This window comes from Moschus berezovskii, chromosome 21 (assembly GCF_049115385.1).
Source record: "Moschus berezovskii isolate FMDL1 chromosome 21, NW_MosBer_1.0, whole genome shotgun sequence".
Taxonomy (NCBI): Eukaryota; Metazoa; Chordata; class Mammalia; order Artiodactyla; family Moschidae; genus Moschus; species Moschus berezovskii.
In genome coordinates this window covers 4,547,058-4,568,215 of record NC_142480.1, presented here as the reverse complement: position 1 = coordinate 4,568,215, position 21,158 = coordinate 4,547,058, and the positions used below count along the sequence as shown (strand labels likewise).

Below are 21,158 nucleotides of genomic sequence, written 5' to 3'. Positions count from 1 at the left end.
CGGGTTGTTGTTGGCTCTGAAGCTCCTTTGAAGCTCCCCAGAAGTGCATGGGAGCTCCTTCTGACTTGACGCGTCCTGCGGGGCCCCTCTGTCTTTCCCCTTAGGGACCCCTCACTCATTCGTACCCTTCTTCTCTCACCAGGCGCTTCATCCTCGTCCTCCCGGCTGCCACCCACCTGTCGCCCTAAGATAGATCCTTAGTTCCTTTCAACAGCATTTTGACCTTTGCGAGAGGACATTTGATTGACGGTTCTGCCCACTCTGCCACTCGGTGCCCGGCAGAGTTGCCGAAGACGGCACCTGTTAAGGATTAAATCTCATGTGCCAAGTCCCGGAGTCCGAGGCCGTGAAGCTCTGGTCTGCGGCAACATGTGTCGCTGCCTGTTTCCCCGGGGGTGGGGGGGGGGCGTCTTTCCAAAGTTGTATGTGTGGGGAAGTGATCTCAAATGTGGAAGGGGGTGCCCTATGGATCTCCCGGTGGGACACGGACCTCCTTGAAAAGTACTTTCCCTATAGGGACACATCTCGTGTCTAGATTACTACAACTCCTTTTCTTAGGGGTAACCCCGCTTTTCTTTAAAGTGGAGGAAACGGATCTCCTGGCCGAGGAGCGGGACGTTGCAGGGTTCTGGGTACCCAGGCTGTAAGCGGCAGAGCCGGGAACTCACAACCCGGTTTTTCTGACTCGGAGGTGCACTATGGAGTCTCCTGATCAGAAAAGGACGGGTAGGCTAAAAAGGGGTGACAGCCGCCGACTTACGTTTGGGTGCCGCTTGTCTTGCCTAGGGCATTTTATTTCCCAGGACAATAAGCAGAAAGCATCATTTCCTTTCCCTAAGCTGCATCCTCTGATAGAGGTTCCGAAATAGCCAGGTGTGCGATCTGCCGCCCCCAGCGCCCCAGCTTTGCCCTCCGCCCGCCCGAGGACAACTACCCCTTGTCCAGGTCTCCCAGCAAATCGTGCACAGAAGTCTCCCCTGCTTGGCGCGCAGGGCTCGTGGAGGGAAAAAGCACCAGCGAGCTCAGGGTGTTGGTCATGGCGGCGAGGGGCACTGCGGCAGAATTTTTTCCTCCCTTCTTTGCTGCAATCTGGGTGCGGCTAGAGCAATTTGTCATAGAATCTGGGGGGCTCATTTTTCCGGCCAATCACTTTTGGAGAAATGAGCGCATTGCAGCAGAATGCACTGACGTCAGAGACCACCCCTTCTGCGCCTCCATATAAACCCCACCCAGCCAGCCCCTAGCGCAGACGGCGGAGAGCTGGGATGGAGCGTGCCTTGGCCCGCTGGCCTGGGCCGCGGCTCCTCCGGAGAGCCCGGGCGCCCACGCGAGAACCTCCCTACCCGGTGAGTGGTTGGCCATCCTTTGCCCGAAAGGATGTGCAAAAGGAAGACGACACCCCCTTCTGGGCCGGGCTCTGTCCGAGTGGACCGGCCAGGAGAGAGATACCCGAGCCCGACTCCTGAAGGCGACCACTTCGCCTGGTCCCCGAGCAGCGGCGACAGAATCGTGTCAGGAAGGAAAGTCTCGAGGCACACTTTCCTGGAGGACGGGGGAAAAAAAAGAATCACAGGGCCCCTTTCCAGTCTGGTCACTGAGGGCAGGCCGGGTGGTCGCGGCTTCAGTTACGAAGAGTGGGAGGAATCGGATCAACCCCGTGTCAGAGGCCAGTGTGCCGCGGCCACAGCGGTCCAAAACCGAGATTTTGTGGGTTTGAAGCCACCTTGAGAATCACGAGTGGTGAGAGACGTGGCGGTGGATGCATCCCGCATTCCCTAAGAAATGGGGGGAAGCACCCCAAAAGCCAGAGTCTCCCGGGCATATTTTCCCGCTAGTTTTAGCCAGGTTCTTGGTGGCCGTAGGCGTCAGGAGTGGAGGTACTTATCAGCTAGAGGTTCCGAATCCAAGTACACAGGTTAGTGCGAAGACTACTCCAGGCAAAATTCAGACAGTAGCATTGCTCCCTGATATCATCTGGTTTATTAAAATAGTGGAGAGATATGGCGCCCAAGTGCAAACCTTCCAGAAGCCCCCCCCCCACCCCGAGGACGAGGTCCGTGCAGAAAGGCGGCTGGGGGGTGGGGGCGGGTCAAGTGATTAGGGGTGCATGCAGAATAGAGGCAGGGGGTGGGTTGAGGTGGACGGAAGGCTGTGTCCTTGGGTCTGGAAGGGGCTGGTCAAAAGGGAAGAGAGAAATACAGAAAAAGGGGGCGTGTTGGGGGAATTCTGGGCTCTGGGCGCGGAGAACTGGGGGCTTGGGGGGTCTTCTCGGTGTTGTGTGATGGTCCCTGGAAGGTTCTGACGTGTTGTGGGCTTTTGATTTTTGATTGAGCCGCCTCTTGCCGTTTCCTTTGTCCCTGTCGAGCACCCCCCCACGCCGCCCCCTCCCCACGGCGGGCCGGCGGGCTTGGGGAGGGGGAGCGCGAGCGGGTTGCTACGTGGCAGGTTTCTGGAAGGTTTTCTCTCTGGCCGCCAGAGGGCGCCCGCGGCACTGCGGAATTTTGGGGGGCGGGGTGGGGAGGGGAGGTGGCCTTTGTTCTCCTGCTGGAGGGGGTCGGGCGCGGGATTTCCTGGAGAGTCCCGGTGCATCTACTTAGGGGGGAAATGTTTGAAGACCCCCAGGTTCCCTGGGGGAGCGGTTGCAGGATTTCGCGCTGGGGTCGCGATGCCGTGGTCGGCACTGATTGCGTGACCTAGGGCGTCGTGGAAGAGTTTATTTCGGCCGGTTTGGGTTTTGAGGGTCTGAGAAGGTGTGGCTCATCGGGGTAGGATGGAGAAGCTGCGAACGGTTAATTAGGCGCCATCGTGCGGGGGTCTTGAGATTCTTACTGTGACGGGAAAAAGGGGACGAGATTTGGGGTGGGGTGGGGGGCTCTGTGGTGGTCCGGGTAGTTTTAGGCGGTTTTGGCTACCTTTATTTTATTTCCTAGTGGTACCGTATTTTGTATCATGTATCCAGAGACACATAAGTGTGTGAAAATAATGTATTGAAAACTGGGCCTTTATCATTTTAATTAATGGATGTGTAATTGCATTTTCTGGAGGTTGGCGCCAAGATTTCGGTGTTTTTACCCATCAAAAGTGGAATCTTGTTCTGGAAAGACCCCTGTGGCGACTGTCTCCCCTTAAAATGCTCAGCTCTGTCTGGTGCCAGATTGACCCCCGCAGTTGGGGGGCGCAGAAGGACCTCAGGACCTGTATTGGGGGGGCGAGCGGCCCCCCCATAGAATCCACAGGTGGATTCTGGCTGGTGTCGGCCGGCGTGGCGCTTAGGGAACCCAGTGGCCCTGCGCGATTGGCTGTGGTGGGCTCTGCCACTTCCTTAGGCCTGAGACCTGTTGGGCGCCCCCTCCGCCTGATGCCAGCTGTGCCCCTGGCAGCTGCGGGCCGGGCGCGGGAGGGGGGCGGGGGTGCGCGCAGGTGTCCGCTCTCGGCTTCTGGGTGCTGGCCGCGCGCCCCCTAGCGGTCTGTGTCTGCAAATGGCTCTCGGCCCGCTAACCCAGGCTTCAGGTTGCGCATGCGCACACCGCGACCACTTGTGCCCTGTCAATCAAATCTTCCTTACCCCCTCCCACTTCTCTCCCTCCTCCCCTTTCCGCTCCTCTCCCTCCTCCCCTTTCCGCTCCTCTCCCTCCTCCCCTCCCCCGCCCATTCCCCCGCCCCTCCCATTTGCCTCACCCCTCCCTTCCCCTCCCCTTCCTCTCTCTCATCCCCTCCTCCCTCCTCCCCTTTCCCCCCACCTCCCCCTCCTCCCTCTTCTTCGCTCCTCCTCCCTGCTCACTTCCTCCTCCCTCTCCCTCGGACTGCCCCCTCCCTCCCTCTGCTGTTCCAGTGCCTGCCGTTAGAGGTCATCAAGAAGGTTTCTAATTGTAGCCCCCTTACCCTGCCCCAGGGTCTGTCTTCAGGATGACACCTTCCATCTGCCTTCCTGCCTCCAAGGACCACCTGTGGATGACGAGCTGATGCCCGGGTGCTTGCCGCTCACCTCCGTCTTATGGTACATCAACCCATCCTGGTGACAATTGAAACCCCACACGGTGGGCAGAACCCCCCCCCTCCTTGCACCACCCCCAGGCCCATTAGCAATTAAAAGGCAATTTAAAATCTTAACTAATTAGTTTCAGTTGTAATTAATTCATTTTGACTTTAACTAACACCTAGACTTGGCCTTCTAACCTTTGATCTGTTGCAGAGGACGCCAGGAGCAGGGGTTTCTGGATCCCACCAGCAAACAAAGCAACCACTGGGCAGTGACCGCCCCTCCAGGACGCCGAAGGATGAAGAGGACCCGAACTGACCAGCCAGCTGTCCCTCTTGGCTAAGTGTTGAAACCAGTGCCCTAGTGAGGGGGCACTGGTTAACCTCGGACTTTCGATGTGCTTCTGCCTTGATGCTTTGCTTTTCTATGTGCGTCTGCTTCTGTTAACCTTCCATCAACCTGGAGGTTTCACCATCCCCAGGGAGGTGTCAGTCTTTCTCAATCTACCCCGTCATTACCCCCAGGATGGTCTGAAAGGAAGGGTCCCTTTGGGAACTTCTCAGGAGGGAGACCTGGGCCAAGGGCTCGACCAGCATCTCCCTGGCAATTCCAAGGCCCAGCGTGGGCTTCTGGAAGGAGCATGAGCCCCGAGGCCATGCTACCGAACTGCCAGGGGCATCCCTACCTCCTCCAGATCTCCTCGTCCTTTCTGGGGAACGGGGTTGAGAAAAGCAACCTCCTAGGGTGTTGTGAGTGTTGGTCCGATTCTGGGAAGCCGGTAAGGCCGGGCATAGAAGAGGCGGTCATTAAATGTTTTTCCAAACAGGTTGGTCGACCACGTCCTCCTCACCCCTGTCACCTGTCTCACGCTTCCCGTTTATTCTCCCACAGCGCTCCGGACAACCCCAGTCCGCAGGGCTCTCGGTGCCCCAGGTAGGGGCTGTACTCAGCCAGGGGGCGAGGTGACCTGTGTCAGGACATGTGCGGTGCATGTTTCCAGAGCACGCTGTGTGTTCTGTGCCTATGTTATTGCTGTGTCAGACGTCCATGTGAGCGAGGCCGCCTCATTTACAAATGAGAATGAATGTGGCCTCGATTTGAGTCATTTTCAAAGGTGGAGGGCAAGAAGACAGAACTGAGCGCCCCTCCCTGTGGGATGGGAGTGACTCACACTTAGAGTGAGGTCTCTGAGGCTGGGGGAGTGTGAGCGTTTTGTCACGTTCCTGGCAAGAGAAGGGGTCAGAGTTGGACCCTGGGTGCCATCGGGGGCTGCCCTTTACCCCCCGCCCCCTGCCCCAGAGATATACCAAGAGCCTTTTGATTTCCACTCCAACGTTTGACAATGGGACAGCCTGTTAGAAATCCCAGCTGCCTGGGGTGGTCTTGGGGGTCTTGGGTGGCCCCAGTGCTGGTACCATGTGCTGGTCCCACCTCTCAATAACGGTGTGACCCTAAATACGTTGCTTAACTTCTCTAAGTTCTTTTCATGGCCTAAATGGGGATTAGGGGGTGGGGGAAAGCAACACAAAAAACACCCGCGTTTATCTACCCCACATGGCGCTTTTGAAGGCCAAATGATGTAACCACTATGAAAGTGCTTTGTAAATTGCTGTGGAAATTGCGAGATACTTAACACCAGGAGGCTGTCCCTCATTATCACACGCCCAGCCTTGTCCCCCCCATGCCCCCCTGCAGTAATAACAGCTCGCACCCACTAGGTGCTGTGTTTGCACTCAATAAATAAATTCCAGGAGAAATAAAAACAGAATTAATTCATCAAACATTTTCTGGACTGCCTACAATATGCCCCGCACACCAGGCCTGGAATGTGATACAAGGGTGATGAAAACAAGTCTCTTGGAAGCTAATTGGGGTCCTCGTTTGACCAGCACTTTCTTTCGTCCCCTTTTAAGCCAACCAGTTTTGTCCGGACGAGACAAAAACAACTCGGGGCCGCTTTAGAGAAACCCGGCTTGGTGTAGACAATAGCTCCCGGGCTTCTGAAAGGGGCTGATTGGATTATGTGGCAAATGAAGGTGGAAAGATGACTTGGGAGGTGGCAAATGAAGTGGGTGGAGATCTGCTGTGAGTTAATCCAGGCTATTAGGAGGGACCTTTTGTCTTCCAAAGGCTGGCAGGAGCTTTCACCACTGGGTTTTACATCCTTAATGTAAGGACGCATAATTTATGGTCAGTGAAAACTCAGGCCCTGGTGAGATCTGAGTGGGCTGTAAAATTGAGCGTCCTGCTACCAGTGAGTGATTATAGGGGACATTTATGTCTCCCTTTGCAGTTGGCAAAGGCCTTTTTTCAACCATCAATTCATTTGAACCTCACAACTCCCTGTCCGGACCCCGGGCTGGCCTGCACCTCCTAGGGGAACAGAGGCTGTCAAGCGGCCTTCAGATGAGGGCATCTGAGGTGTCTGACACTGTAAAGGGAGAGGAGGCCCCCCGCCCCAGCCCCTCCAGTCTCTCAGACCTGGCCCTTCGGCCGCAAGCGAGTCCCTCCAATTCCTAACTTTGCTTCCCCAGCAGCTTCTGAGCCTCGGGGCCTCTCCTGGCCGCTTTCTAGCCTCTGCCTCTTTCCTTCCGCAGCCCCGCCTCCTGTCAAGCCCATCTGCACTGGCTGTCTTACTTCCTCACCTTCTGTTTCCCCTCCAACCCACCGCTTCGTGGCCTCCTCTGGTCCGCTGAACTCCACCAGCTCTAAGGTAATGGCTTTTCTGGAGCCTAACTCCGGACATGTTTCCGGCTCCCGGACGCACGGACACGTACTCAGCGTTTCTCTCACGGTCTTCCCAGCTCCTGGTCTCTGGTGTTGACAGACGGCCCTCTCCCCTCCACCCCCTGACCTGTATGTAGACGGTACAGAGTCACCTGCTCCTGGCCCTCCTCCTTCTTAACCTCTCCAAGAAGAGTATCCAGCCTTTCCAGAACCTTCTAGAACCTGCCTTTGGCATCTTCTCTGGGTTGGAGTCCAAACCGCCTAGAGCTGAGGCCTTTAGGTAGCTCAGTGTTTCCAAGCCTTTCCACTTTTCTCTCAGTTGCAGGATAGTTATCTTTACCTGGCAGGTCAGGTGGGCTATCGTGCAGGTAAAACCTCAAGTCCCCACTATTCAAGGAACTTGAAATAAATTCAGTCAAGTGTTCATGAGAAAATACAGCGAAGGTCGCCATCTGATTTTCTTGTAGGTTAAGTTCCCACAGGAAGGCGTGCAAGGGAGAAGAAAGAAGTGGGCGGGGGGGTAGGGGGTTGGCGAGAGAGAAGCAAAGACTAGAAAAAGGCCCCCAAGACAAAAAAAAAAAAAAGACAGGAGCAAAGAGAGACAGAAAATACGAAAACCCACCCCAAAAAAACACATCCAGAGAAAGGTTCCTTCTGGGGTTAGGCGAAAAGAAAGTAAACAGGAAAAAGGTTTTCAATTGATTATCCCAGAGACAAGTCCCAGGAAGCTTTCAAATCAAATTGCCCCATTTTAGGTTTTTAACTCCTTCTATCGGGTTTAACCTCTTTACCTCCCGCATCCTGGTTAAACCCTCCTCCTGGCCCCCTCGCTGGTGATTAAATCCCGAAGGTACATGGAGTCTTTCAGTGAATGAATGGCCAGCAGAAAGAGCCCTCCCCCTCCCTCCAGCTGTGTTTTTCAGTTTTATTCCACTTTCTGCCCTTTTCCCTTAATGAACACAGGGCTAATCTTGGGCCTTGTCAAGGAAGAGGCTGTAGACCTTAATGAGGTAGCTGCTGGATTCCAATATTCATCTCATAAGGAGCCTTCTTTGTCTGAGGAGGAAAGACACACTGATTATCATAATGAGGTGAACCGCTGCTGCAGGGCAGGGGCGAAGAGGGTCTGAAGCCACACTTCTAATTTTGGTGCTGGAGCCCAGGGACTCATTCTGCTCCCCATTCAAGTCTTTGCCTCTGTCCCAGCTCACGGTGCATGGAGCAAGGTTGAAAGTTGCAGGCAGCTTTGGGCCACAGATGAGGGCTGCTCTGCAGAAGAGTTCCTTTGTTCGACCCTGTGTGCAGACCAGCCATGGGCCAGGGCAACTCAGGCCTCTGGGATCAGTTTTCCAAGAGCAGAGAGATGGAGATGCGGGTCAGGCTCACCCTGGACTCGTTCGTAGGGCTCCCCAGTGTTAAACCTGTAAGACTTCCAAATGCTAGAAAAGTAAGTCCTAGGTGTGAAGTGAAGTCGCTCAGTCGTGTCTGACTCTTTGCTACCCCGTGGAGTGGAGCCCACCAGGCTCCTCTCTCCATGGGATTTTCCAGGCAAGAATACTGGAGTGGGTTGTCATTTCCTTCTCCAGGGGATCTTCCCAACCCAGGGATCGAACCCAGCTCTCATGCATTGCAGGCAGATGCTTTAACCTCTGAGCCACCAGGGAAGCCCTAGGTGTAGACTCGGTGCACTTGTAGCTGAGCCAGCGTCCGTGGAATGCCCCAGGTCAGGAAGTGGATGGGTATGGGTCCCCCAGCACAGCCCCATCCTTGCAGAAGGGCCGAGTTGGGGGCTCACACCCAGCCCCTCATATGAGAGTGCCCGTGACCACTCAGATCCAGTATCCGAACCCGGCGTCACCCACTTCACCCTCTAACTGTTCCTGTGTCCCGCGCCCTGCCCGTCCCTCAGTCCTCTCTTTCTGCCCTCATTCTTGAAATCCCGTCTTTAGGGCAGGTGTGCCTGAGTCAGAAACTTGCCCTTAAGAATCCTGAGTTCTGGATGTTCCTCACCTGAAGGCAGATCGATCACGATTAGATCACTCCAGGCAAACCTCAGACTCCAGCCAGACCTTCCGCCAAGTGGGAAAAACAGGAGGTGGGGGGTGGGGAGGAGAAGTGCAGTGTTTGGAACAAGAAAAGTTGACTAGTTGAAAACTTCCGCTCCTCCCTTCCTCAACTTACCTCTTGGCTAAAGGTCCCCTGGTGTCGGTGGATGAGATTTAGACACTTCCCGAGTCAGCAAAACCACCTCCCATCCAGCTCACTAGATGACAGTGTGGACGGCTGCCCAGATGGCCAGCTGGGACCACGCCATCGCTGTTCGTGGTGGTGAGTCCAGATGCTGCCCGGACCTGGGGGCTGGATGGGGCGAGCGCTTCTGAGAATAGGGGGTCCCACCAAAACCTGCCCTCTCCTGTGCAGTTTGTGGAGGGTAAACTTACAGGGCAGCGCCTGATGTTTCTAGGATTTATTTTTAGTAGGAAAAAGAAAATCCATAGAACCCTCATACCCTCAAATACATACCTATAATTAAAATATCTGCCCCAGAGTCGTTAATATTTTAGCATTTGAGAGCCCAGGGAGGAGGTGGAAGGCGACTGAACTCACCTTCTGAGGCCGCTGGCAGGGAGGTGTCTGCTCACGACTCCTGACTGGACGGTGGACTGCTGGTACCTGTGTCCTTGTTTCTGTGGCTCTCCTTCTGCACCTGAACTGACACAGCTCCCAGCTCCCTGTGCGCACGGGACACCTGCCCCCCAACTCCTCCAGCCGGGGGTCCTGCCGGTCTTCCCGTGTGGGCCCCCGGACTCCTGGGCCCCAGCGGGCTCAGCCACCATTAAGTCAATCCTGGAGGCTCCCCCCAGTTCTTCTGATTATTCCGTTTTTTTCTGCTTTCACTGCCCCCTTCTGTAGTCCGTCCATCTTCTCTCCCCGACTCCCATTTCCTCATCCGGCCCTCAGGGGGGCGTCCTAGGCCAGCCCACTCCTCCTTTGGGTGTCCCAGAACCAGCCTGGCACAAAGTGGGGCTCAGTAAGAGTATGTGGGATGTATGTTTGGACAGGTGAGTCAATGAAGGATCTTGACTGTCAAACCCGAGCTGCTAGGTGGGAGTCACTGGGAGTGCAGGAAGCATTAGGTCTAAAGGGTGGAGGGTGGCCGTCCTTTAACAGGGGGGTGGGGGTCACCCCACCCCCAGCCCCTTTTGAGCGGGGGCCCCACCAGTCTCACCCCTTCCTGGACTCACGCATCCATCCCGTCATCCAACAGTTGATCCTTACTGAGCGAGCCCATGGCTCGGCCCCGGGCTGGGCACCTGCCACCCTAGTGTGTCCCTTGATGGCCTCTGCCTCCCCGGGGTGGGGGGCCGGGGGGTTGCTTCTGCCCAGGGTGCCCTGTCGGCTCCCAGGCACTAGAGCAGCATGTTCCTGCTCTGTAGAGAAGGCAGGCCAGGGGGTGTGAGGGGCAGGCCTGCTTTGCCTTGCTGTGGTCGGGTGGCCCCCTTTGAATCCAAAGCCTGGGGAGGGGGCCCCGAACCTGCCCTTCTCCAGGGCTCAGCCGCAGGTCCCAGCCAGCCAGCCCCTCCTGCTCGCCTGGCCTCCCCGCCCGTCCCGTTAGCTGAGTGCTCATGGCAGCCCCGGGCCCCCAGCCCTGAAGTTCAGGACTGAGGAGCTGGCCCAGGGCAGCCGTGGCAGGTGTCCCCTTGGGCTCTGGCTGCACCAGGTCTCCCTCTTGAGTTGGGGGTCCGCAGGCTGGACCCCTCCCTCCAGGATGCCCTCCTCCTCCTGGGACTACATCCAGCTCCCCCTCCCCACTTTGTGGGCGGGGGCCTGCCCACTGCCAAAGGCCCCTGACTGGGAACCTCCAGGGGACCTGCAGGCCTCACCTTTCCCAGCTGTCCACCTGGCTCCTCCTCTATCTGGTGGCTCCTTCTCTGGCTCCGCTCCACTCCCCCACCAGCTCTGCTTGCCAGATTCGACCTGTATGCCCTTTCCTGTGCCCCCTTCTCTGGGTTCAGGACCCTTTGCATCTCAGCCATCCGACTCTGCTTAACACATTGGTTTTCCTCGCTGAGCCCATACCTGTGGTTACCTGCGTGCTGCCCTGCCCACCTCCCACCTGCGTGCCTTTTCCCTGTCTCCCCCAGTGCAAGAGGCCTTCCCCCTCAGGGTGACGCAAGTTTCCAGTGGGTCTCCAGTGCCTGGGGCGCAAGCTCCCCCCACCCCAGCAGGCCACCTCCCCCTAGCAGCCTCAGGTACCTCTTCCCGTGGGCCTGGCCTCCTAGGCTCTGAGTGACCCTGGGCTGTAGCCAGGCTTTTGCCCTGTCCCCTTCTCCCCACCCTGATCCCCCCAGACCCCTTGTCGTCACATCCTGCCAGGTCTGCCCGTCCAAGCGCCGTGTCCCTGGGAGTCCCAGGCTTGGCGCCCCCGCCCCCCCAGACCTTGTGGCCCGTCTGGGGGCTGCTCCCTGGCCTGTCGCTTCCCACACCTCTTCCCGTCCTTGCCGCCCCCACGAGCCACCTCCCTCCACCGAAAACCAGACGGCAGGTGAGACCAGGTTCTGCCTTTTCTGGGCTATGTGTGTGTGTGGCTTTTCTGGGGGGCTCGCCTTGCTGTCCTTCTAACGTTCTGCCTGTTTCCCCCCACAACCAAGGAGCCCCGGCAGCCCCGGATCGTGAACGCCTGGACTGAGGAGGTGGAGGAGCTGCCCTGGAGCAGCACGTCTTCTGGAGGGTCACCTGGCGTCTCGCGCCTGCCCCGAGCCGCGACACTGCTGCCTGGATTGGGGTGAGTTGCGTGCTTTTTTGAGACACCACGATTTCATCAGGCTTACTCAAACATGTCTCAGTTTGAGAAGGTCCACATGCAAACCTGGGAGGGGGTCACTTCCAAGGGCAAGTTCTCTGACACCCCGACCGTGGGGCTGGGCTTTCTGGAAGCCGCCGGGAGCTGAGACCCTCGTGCGCCAGCACGGTAAGTGGGGAGCATTCCCTCGGGTCTGGGTTCCTGAGAACCAGCGCGGGCTGGGCACACACACTGTAGGTCTTCACAGAGCTTTGCTGAGCGTGGTAATGAAACGAATAGCAGGGCGTTTGCCCTCCACCTAAAGCCCAGCTACTGGGCCCCTTTGGAGACACGAAAACAGCCGTGCCTGTCCGCCTGGAGCTGGAAAGGCGTTTCTGCCCACACGCCATGGAAACGTCGGTGGCTGTGAGAAAGCTGGGTTCTCACGCGCGAGGCTTTGATAATGTCCTTTAATCAAACAGTGTTTTTTGAGGGAGTTCTTCCCTTGGCCTCGTCTCTTCACCCCTGAAATTGCAGCAGGATGGGAATGTTTTTGTGTGTTTAAATAAAACCAGTAATGGTGGAGCACAAGAAAGCTGGGGTTACAGTTCCACCAGGCTTGCTGGGCCTGACATTTGTTTATGGAACCTTCATTTATTCAAGAAGCATTAATGGCGCCTCGGGGGCCCAGGGGTGGGGCTCTACTCCAGGGGCCTGAAGCCAGCTTTGCCTTAAGGACCAGAGGGTCTTGTGGGATGCCCGGGTGGGTCCCATGTGGTGATGTGGCCTGTGTGTCATCTAGGTCAGGTGGACAGGGGTGGGGGTTCCCCCGAGGGCATCTTGCTTTCTGCAGTCACTGCAGCGGAGCCCACGGCAGGGCTCCTGGAGGGGCCTTGGGGGAGTTTCCACAGCCGGCAGCTCAGTGGAAGGTGCTTGGCTCTATGTGCATGTCCAGGATGTTCGGGGTGGCCACTGGGGTGAATGAGTGACGGCACTTAGATGGCCGGGATGGTCTGGTGGGGGATGGTGGGAACTCCCCAGACGTTTACGGAGGCTCAAGTGGGCCCAGCCCTGTCCCAGCGCCTTGATGCTCTACACAGGGTCTCTGAGAGGAAACGGGGACCATGTAGGAGCTGGGGGCCCGGTCTTGGGGTGCACCCACCTTTATAAGTCCTGCAGCCCAATGAACAGCGGGGCTGGACCCCTGTACTGCCCAAGGGTCTCCCGTTTCCATCTCAGCTTCTGTAAGGCTCTTGCATCCATCAGATTTGGGGGACAGCTCTTCAACAGTCCTGCCCTCCTGCCCTGAACGGGGACTCGGCTGGGGATGTTATTTTGAGCAGGCGAGAAGGGAAGAAGTATCCATGCAGGGGACTGACCCCTTTGTCCACTTGTCTCCACTCCCCAGAGAGGTTGCAGAGAGGGGCAGAGCGTGTGCCCAGGCCTGATTCTAGGGAGGGGGCACCAGGTGGGCTCCGCCCCTTGACATTTACTCCAAGGCTGGCATCTGCCACCTGCAAACATGATGATGTGGAACGGATCCCGGGAGGGGATCTTTACAAAGGGCAGGGTGTGGGCTCTGGGGTGTTGTATCCGGATCTTACCAGAAAGATCTGTGTGATTCGTCGGAGCCAAATGCCCACGGTTCCTGGACGCCTCCCTCCTCAGGGATGTCTCAGGAGCCCCTCCAGGTAGGCTGGGCCACTGGGCAGAGTCAGGATGGAGGGCAATCCCCAGTCAGTCCTGGACTTTGCCAGCCCCCGGCCCCTTCTCCTCCTTGGTATTCGGGATGGCCTGTCTTTGGGCTATGTTGAATTTTAGAGGCTTTGGTGAATGCTCAGTCTCAGGCAAACACATATTTTGGATTTTGTGTGTCATTATGCAGAAAATAGGGGCTTCCCTGATAGCTCAGTTGGTAAAGAATCCACCTGCAATGCAGGAGATTCTGGTTCGATTCCTGGGTCAGAAAGATCTGCTGGAGAAGGGATTGGCTACCCACTGTAGTATTCTTGGTCTTCCCTGGTGGTTCAGCTGGTAAAGAATCCGCCTGCAATGCGGGAGACCTGGGTTCGATCCCTGGGTTGGGAAGGTCCCCTAGAGAAGGAAAAGGCTACCCACTCCATCCAGTATTCCGGCCTGGAGAATTCCAGGGACTGTAGAGTCCACGGGGCCACAAAGAGCCGGACACTTTTCATGCAGAAAATAGAGAGTAATTGGTATAGTAGGTCAAGGTCTTCGTTTAAAGAAGTGAAAACGTAGTGTCATCCATCTGCCACTGTCCAGTGTTGAAAGAAAGAATCACTTTCAGGAAAATTATTTTTTGGTGGACTGGCCCATCCCTGAGCAGTAAGGGGTGAAAATGAGGCCCTGACCAGCCAGCCAGATGAGGGGGAGGGGTTCTCTGGCTGTTGGTCGTGGCGCTGGGCTGGTCCCCAGGGCCGCCTCTAGCTGAGTGCTTCCGGGTGCGCACAGGTATCGGGAAGAGATGGTGGTCTTGCTGGAAAGCTGGTCCTCGGGCCCCACCTGCTTCCCCCACGGTGGAGGGGGGATGGGGAGGGGGCTGAGAGCAGAGTCCAGCTTCTGCGTCTGGAAAGGAAGAAAATGTCTCCTTTCTCAGCCTTCAGTTTCCCCCCTGCAGGTCGCCTGTGGGACTGATTGCAGCTTTCAGGGCCCCTGACCTAGTGTCTCCTGACTCGTGACTCAGACCCCAAACGTATTTCCAAGCACATTTCTCCCAATAATGTCAAAAACTGGCAAGACTTAAGGGCAGCAGGAGGCATGTGTTTCTTATTCATTCATTTACATGAAGGAACTTAAATGTGTTTTTTTTATGACCAATCTGACTTCCAGAAAGAAAAAAAAAATCACCCGTCTTTAATGAGCTTGCTAATGAATTTTTCCTTGAAAAGAGGAAGGCAGCTTTACACAGAAGGGGGTGTGGAGGGAAACAAATTAAGGCCCCAAAGGGTTAAAGGGCAGTGGACAATGTAGAAACCGCCATTGTGAGCTGAATCAGAAGGTCTGGGGTGCTGGGAGCATTTTCTTTTTAGAAGACTGACATTTAACAAGTTGCAAATGAGCCCCAAGAACTGGTTCCTTTTTCCATCTGTGGCTTTGAGCTCTGCCCCCTGTCCTAAAGAAGGACTTAAAGGAGTCTGACTACCTTGGTTTGAACAGATGGAAAATTCTGGAAAAGAGTTAGTTACAGCTTTCCAAATGAGGCCATGGGAAGCATGGGGTCCCCATGTTGAAAGGAAGAAAATGGTCTGGTAGGGGAAGGAGTGGAGATCTTCACTCTGGGGCACCCCCCGCCCAGTTCCAATGGGCAGCCCCAAGTCCCAGCTGCCTGCCTGTGGCTTCGGGAAGCCGGGCCATTTTTTGGGGGGGAATCTAAGGCAGGAGTTATGCTGAGGTAGCGCCCTGTTATCAGTGTGGCATGAGTCAGTGTTTTGGGGCCAGGAGGGAAGAGAATGAGGGGACCCTTGGAAATCCACCGGGAGGAGGTCAGCCCCCTACAGTGTCCACTCCCAGGCACGCCCCCCCCCACATGCTGCAGCAGCAGCAGGAGGGGTCTCAAGTTGACTTGGATCCAGCAGAGGTCGAGGGTCCCCTTCTCGGGGCCCAGGCGTCCTGCTAGCAGTACCCAAGAGGCTCATTTCTGAATCCCACACATCCTTGAATTCCTAGTGCCTTCCAGATTTTAGATACTTGGCCCTTATCCCCGCCTTTGGGGAACTCACCGAGGGCCCCGTCGGTCGTGAGGGGCCTGCAGGCAGAGCAGGTGCGGGCGGCTGAGGCCGGGACAGGCCCCAACTTGGGCAGGGTGTGTGTGTGTGTGTGTGTGTGTGTGTGTGTGAGAGAGAGAGAGAGAGGAATTAATTAAGGGAGAGGAGAGAGGTGGAGGGTGTAGTCATGACTCTCCTAATTGCTCTCCAATTTCTTTGGGCTTCAACAAAAATCCAGATGGAGCATTCTTAAGTCCTCCTTCCTGGGAGTCGGGGGGCTGGGGCGGCGGGGGAGGAAGGCTGCCCACCACCTTCTGCTGGGCGTCTCTTTGCAGAGTGAATAGGGTCTTTGGCAGGGGTTTAAGGAGGGGACTTAGCCTGGGAGCTCCCAGGGCGGTGCAGATGGAGACAAAGGCCCAGCAGAAGGAATGTGGGGAGCCCCCCACGGAGAACAGCCACCTGGGGATAATTGGGAGGCCCAGTGCAGATGAGTTTTCCCAGGTTCTGTGAATACATTCTCTCAATAGAAGGTGCCCTTTCTTCACATGAAAAGAGGAAACCTCAATTACCTCCCCCTGAAACAGAGTGTGTGTGTGTGTGTGTGTGTGTGTGTGTGTGTGTGTGTTCCCTCCGGGGGTTGCAGCGGGGCCCCTCGCCCTTGTGTGCGTGGCGGGCGCTCCGAGGCGCACAGACCAGAGGCTGCACAAAGCACTTCCAACCAGACGCCCCGTCGGCGCGACCCCAGGCCAGCCCGGACTCCCTCGACCCGGGGCTTTTTCTTTGCAAGTTTCTCAGGAGGGGGAAGCAGAGTCGCCCTGCCTGTAAACAAGAATCTGATCAAACTGGGTCCATTGCCCGAGAAACAGCCAAAGGAGACAGAAGTCCAGGGTGGAAAGTTGGGGAGGCCGGTTGGGGGGTGCAGAGACTGACTGCACATCTGTGCTGGCCGTCCAGACTCACAGCCGTGCTGGTCCTTCTAGCCCTTTCTCTGGGCTGTTCCGTGGAGGAGGGGAATCAAGTCATTCCTTCGGGTTAGGAAACCGGGGCTTTGGGGCTCAGATCCATGGGGCTGATGCTTGCGCTTAGGAAAGATGAGAGAGGGGGGCAGTCAGCAGGGGGCTCAGGGTCGGGGCTACCCTGAGCAAGGGGACCCTCTGAGCTGGAGAGAGTCAAGTTGGCACCCTCGCTGCCCCCGACTGTCCCGAGGACTCAGGCCCCTCTGGAGGAACCCAGGGCAGAGTCCCTGCCATGGGGTGGAGGCATCCTGGTTCTGAGTCTCTGCTGGTGCCTTCGTTGCTGCTGGCTTCTGGGCCTCAGTTTCGCCATCTGTAAAATGAGGCAGTGGCCTTTCAGTTCTCTGTATTCAGTGAGGCAGAAGAAGCCAGGGATGTTGGCGCTAGAAAGACAAGGGCTCTTTCATCAGAGGAGGGGATGGGGGTCCCCAGGTGTTCAAATTGGGCCCCCACTGGCCTCCTGGCTGGGGCAGGGACCCCCTGCTACTCAGGCCTGGTCCGTCAGAGGAGAGAGTCCAGATCGGGCACTTTGGGTGCCCCAGGGTCAGGCAGCAGCTCTGCATTGGTCCTCTGGGGACCTGGTTCCAGCCTATGCTCAGCTCCCACTGTGACTATGACCTTGGTTCCCAGTGGGCCTCAGTTTTCCTATCTATGAAATGGGGGCTGTGCAGGATCACGGTCACCTCAGGGTCCATGGGGCCCTGGGTTCCTTCCAGCTGCTCGGGGGTTTGTTTGCTGAGTCTTGAGAGTCAGAGGGCTGGAGATCACTGGTCTGTCTCTCCACCCTCTTTTACTTCCAAGACAAGGAATCAGAGATCCGAGGGAGCTGGGTGTGAAGCCCACCGCCCATGGCCAGGCAGCAGGGTGGGCAGTCGTCAGCCAGTCATCTCAGTCAGCTCTTTGTGAACACAGATCCTAATAAGGCTCATGGCCCAGAGCAGCTCGGTGGACCATTTGCTACTCAGGTGGGCCGCTGGCCAGGACCGGAACACCTTTCTGGGCCGTGTAAATGAGCCTGGCCCATGGCTGCCGTCCCAGGAGGGTGTGCCAGGCCGCACCCTCCCCTGCGGCTCACCCCGGGGCCTTTCAGTCATGAGACCCTCTGCGGCACCTCCATGGGTGCCCTGGCCTGCTCCGCGGAGAACTTCCTGAAAAAGCCATTAGGCAGAGAGGCAAAGTTCTGGAAAAGCGATCAGTCACCAGGCCTGCCCCAGCTGCCCGTCCCAGACTCAGTGTTGCCAACATCTCTAGCTGTCTCTTTGTGCTCTGGTGTGGGGTGATAAAGAGTGCACAGGCCCGCGGTCGGGTCTGCACCCGTGATTGCCACGGTGGGCTGCAGCCTTTGTTTGCTGACCTTGGTTGCTACAATACCTGCGAGCTGAAATGAGGGATCGGGAAATTGCCAGCTTCAATTAGACCGGCAGCCTGCCTTCCCAAGTGCCTCTGCCACTCTATCCATTAACGGTGAACATACGCCAAATAGGCCTTAATTCTCTCTAATTGCCCACTCCTGAAGCAAAGAGTGAAATTCCAGGAAGAGGCGTATGTAAACAGCCCCCTTCCCCCGGCCAGCTGAAATTAGAGGACCGATGGGGGCCAGCGAGAGGCTGGTGGTGGTGGTGGGGGGGACGTGATTTCAAAAGCTGTCCCAATTACCTCTCCTATTTTCATAAATGAGCCCCTAATGTTCAGGGCCCTGGCCTTCACAAAGGTACAGGAAATGAGGTCCGCCGAGAGCTTGCATCTGTTGGGAAAGTTGTGAGGGGGTGGGCTCTATTCAACAGGTAGGAGGGTGAGGCTGATGACTGTTTGGATCAACTGCGGGCTTTTATTTCTGAGAATCACCATTTTATGAAAAATCGTCCTTTTCCATCTTTCTCCTGCACTCAACACCCACAAATGATATTTTTTTCCCAGTATTTATTGTATAGAAGAAGAGTAGATTAATTAGTAAATAGTAAAAGGTTTGGGGGGAGAAATATATTACAAGTAGGAAAAATTCTTTAAAAATTTTATTTCTTTAAATCTATTTTTTAATCGGAGGAAAATTGCTTTACAGTGTTGCATTGGTTTCTGCCCTACCACACAAGTCAGTCACACACACACACACACATAATTATGACTGATCCACAAATGATTTGTCCTAGACATGCCGGATCAAGGAGGTCCCATTTGCCCCTAGAATAGAGGAAGTTTAAAAATCTTGAGAGGCAGTGTACGTGTAGATGATTCATGATGTTGAACAGCAGAAACTAACAACATTGTAAAGCAGGTTCCTCCGATTAAAAAAAATATATCCTGTGATAAACCATAGTGGAAAACAATATTAAGAAAAGAACAAAAATATACGTATCACTTTGCTGTACCATAGGAAGCAGCGATATTGCTAATCAACCATACTCCAGTAAAAAGAAAAAGAAAGAAAACATTTCCTGAGAAGCAGAGCTAGGGTTTTCTGACCCTCATAAGCCCCGGAGGATGATTTTGGTGTAGTCAGCAGGGCTTCCTGTGTGGATCGTGAGCGCAGCACGTGCGTTTCTCTGATCAGTTGCTTGCGACAATTGTTCCTCTGGACCCCAGAAGGAAGCTTGCGTTTTCCTTTGGTTCCAGCCACTGACCCATCTCTGCAGTGTCTTCGCCTGTCACGATTGCACCCCAGTCCCGCAGTGCTGATCCATCCCCATGGTCGCAGGGCTGGGACACACAGAGCTCAGAGACCAAGTCGTGACTTTGCTGGGGCAATGTCTTTAGTCGCAGCCTAGGGGTCTGCACAAAAGTTGATTACGAACAACCTGGAAACTCTGAGCGCTCCCAGGGTCCCTGGGGACAGATGCAGGAAAAAAAAATCAGATACCCTGCGCTGCTTCTGATTTCCCCGGTCCTATTAAAAGACACCAGAGAGAACCAAACCGGAAAGACAGAGCAAAGCCCTTTCCTACCTCTTTGTCCTGTGGGAAAGGGCGGTGACTGTGGTCTTGCCGTGTGTTCTGGGTCTGGAGCCTGGTCATCCTCTTAGAACTGTGGTGATGATGACAGGGCCACCCCTGTGTGCTTGTGGGTCTCTGGGGAAGGGCTGGAAACGCTCCTGGAGTGGGAGTCCACAATACAGCACCCAGAGCACCCTTAGATAACCAGTCTACCCTGGTCACCCCTGGGCTGATGACTGCTTGATTAACTCTGGCTTTTTAAAAAGGCTTCCTGTTTCTTGCTTATAAAATCAACCAGTTAGGGGAGTAGAGTGTTTGGGAAGCTCAAGGTCAGGGGAGGAATTCTTAGGAGGCTGGGGCCCTGGCCAAGTCTTGGGCACCCCAGTGAGTGAACTGTGGGCAAGGGGGTTGAAGTACCCAAATGCCTTAAGTCAGGGCAGGGGGCTTGGAGAGGACCTCTTCCTTCCTTGGGTTTCCTTGGAGGCTGCTGGCCTCTCCTTGTTCTTTCTTCCTTCTCTCAAGTTCTTATTTCTCATTCTTGCCTCGATTTGGCTCCCTCCTCACCTTACAGTGCTGATCAAACCTCAGTCATCAGATAAAAGAATTAACAGGGGCCTACTGTATAGCACAAGAGAGCTCTATTCAATACCCTGTGATAACCTATCGTGGAAAAGAGTCTGAAAAAGAATAGATACATGTTTTTGCATCACTTTGCTGTACACTTGAAACTAACACAACGTTGTAAACATCAACTACGCTTCAGTATAAAATAAAAAATTAAAACAAAAACCACACCAAACCTCCCTCAGTCATCACAGACCACCTGTTGGCCACACTTACCTACCATAGGCTCCTGGGTGTATGTTCAACATCAACTCCCTTAAAATATTTTTAGAAAATGACTAATCTTTTTTTAATTTTCTGAACAGTTTTAGATTTATAGAAAAAGTGAGTGGCAAATACAGAGCATACTCGTCGCCTGCCCCTGCTGCCCGTTTCCCCCGAGGTTAACATCTGGCATCAGCATGGTGGACTTGTTGCCATTGATGAGCTGACCTTGATAACGTAGCTGTTAACTGAAATTCCTGGTTTCCATTGTTCTTTGTATCCCACAGTCTGTGGGTTTTGACAGATGTATAATGACACGTGTCTATCACTGTTCAGCTTGTTCATTTTAAACTTTAAGGCAAATACTTGACGCCAAAGATTTGACACCCCTGGTCAGGGCTTTTTATACGGGGCTGGTGAGGACTTGTAGGTAATTCTTCATGTGAAGCCGTCTGTCCAGGCAGCCCTGTCCCCTCATCTTCCATCTCATGGTTTTAGGACACGCTGCTCATTCAGAGCCCCACAACCCTGGCGTGGTGAACAGCGCACTTCCCTAGTCTAAGCCAGGGCCCGCCGCCCTCACCCCTCATCACGCACACGCTACCCTGCACACGCTAACCCTGGCTCAGGTGTGCCCCGCAGCGCCCTTCTTCCTGGTGGAATGTGCTTCCAGGAAGCCTTCTATGCAGCCTTCGAGTGTGTCCAGCTCCAGCTGTCACTCATGCAGTGACTCTGAGCCTGTAGGTTCTGTGAAACAGCGTCTAGCACCACGGGAGGCACCAACCCACTCCGAGGGCCCTAGGGTCAGGAGCCGTGTCCACGCCAGCCCCCGTCAGCTCCAGATACACCTGGAGCTGGAAGGTGGGGAGCTTGGCAGGTGAGAGCACTCGTGAGTGAGTGTAAAGGGAAGAGAAAGGCTTGATTTCATCAGTTCCACCCTTGAAGTTGGGGTGTCTCTGCTTCTGTTGGGTGAGATTCTCTTTGAGTGACCCAGCGCTTTCTTGTTCCAGCCGAAGCCGCCATCTGGAATCCTCCGTGGTCCAGGACCTCGAACCTGCCACCCCAGCACCCTCTAGCTCCATAATCGTAAGTTGTTGGGGTGTGGGGGCACATCTGAGGCTGGTCACCAAGGGAAGCGGGCTGCCGCCCCAACAGCCTCATGGGGAGGGGTGCCCA

At 55.5% G+C, this 21,158-nt stretch overlaps 1 protein-coding gene across 3 annotated transcripts in view; it reads left to right on the top strand.

The window, feature by feature from the left end:
* The first annotated feature begins 1,245 nt into the window (after positions 1 to 1,245).
* LOC148774474 (uncharacterized) overlaps positions 1,246 to 21,158 on the top strand; it is a 34,755-nt gene continuing 14,842 nt past the window's right edge. For 2 of the 3 annotated variants that reach the window (XM_088829845.1, XM_088829846.1), the window contains exons 1-6: positions 1,246 to 1,346; positions 3,893 to 3,997; positions 4,193 to 9,034; positions 11,084 to 11,252; positions 11,359 to 11,492; positions 20,993 to 21,068. In XM_088829845.1, the coding sequence (XP_088685971.1) occupies positions 8,919 to 9,034; positions 11,084 to 11,252; positions 11,359 to 11,492; positions 20,993 to 21,068 (495 nt within the window). In that variant the 5' untranslated portion in view covers positions 1,246 to 1,346; positions 3,893 to 3,997; positions 4,193 to 8,918. Of the gene's footprint in view, positions 1,347 to 3,892; positions 3,998 to 4,192; positions 10,960 to 11,083; positions 11,253 to 11,358; positions 11,493 to 20,992; positions 21,069 to 21,158 lie in introns of all 3 variants that reach the window. The other variant, XR_016035725.1, reaches the window with a different exon arrangement.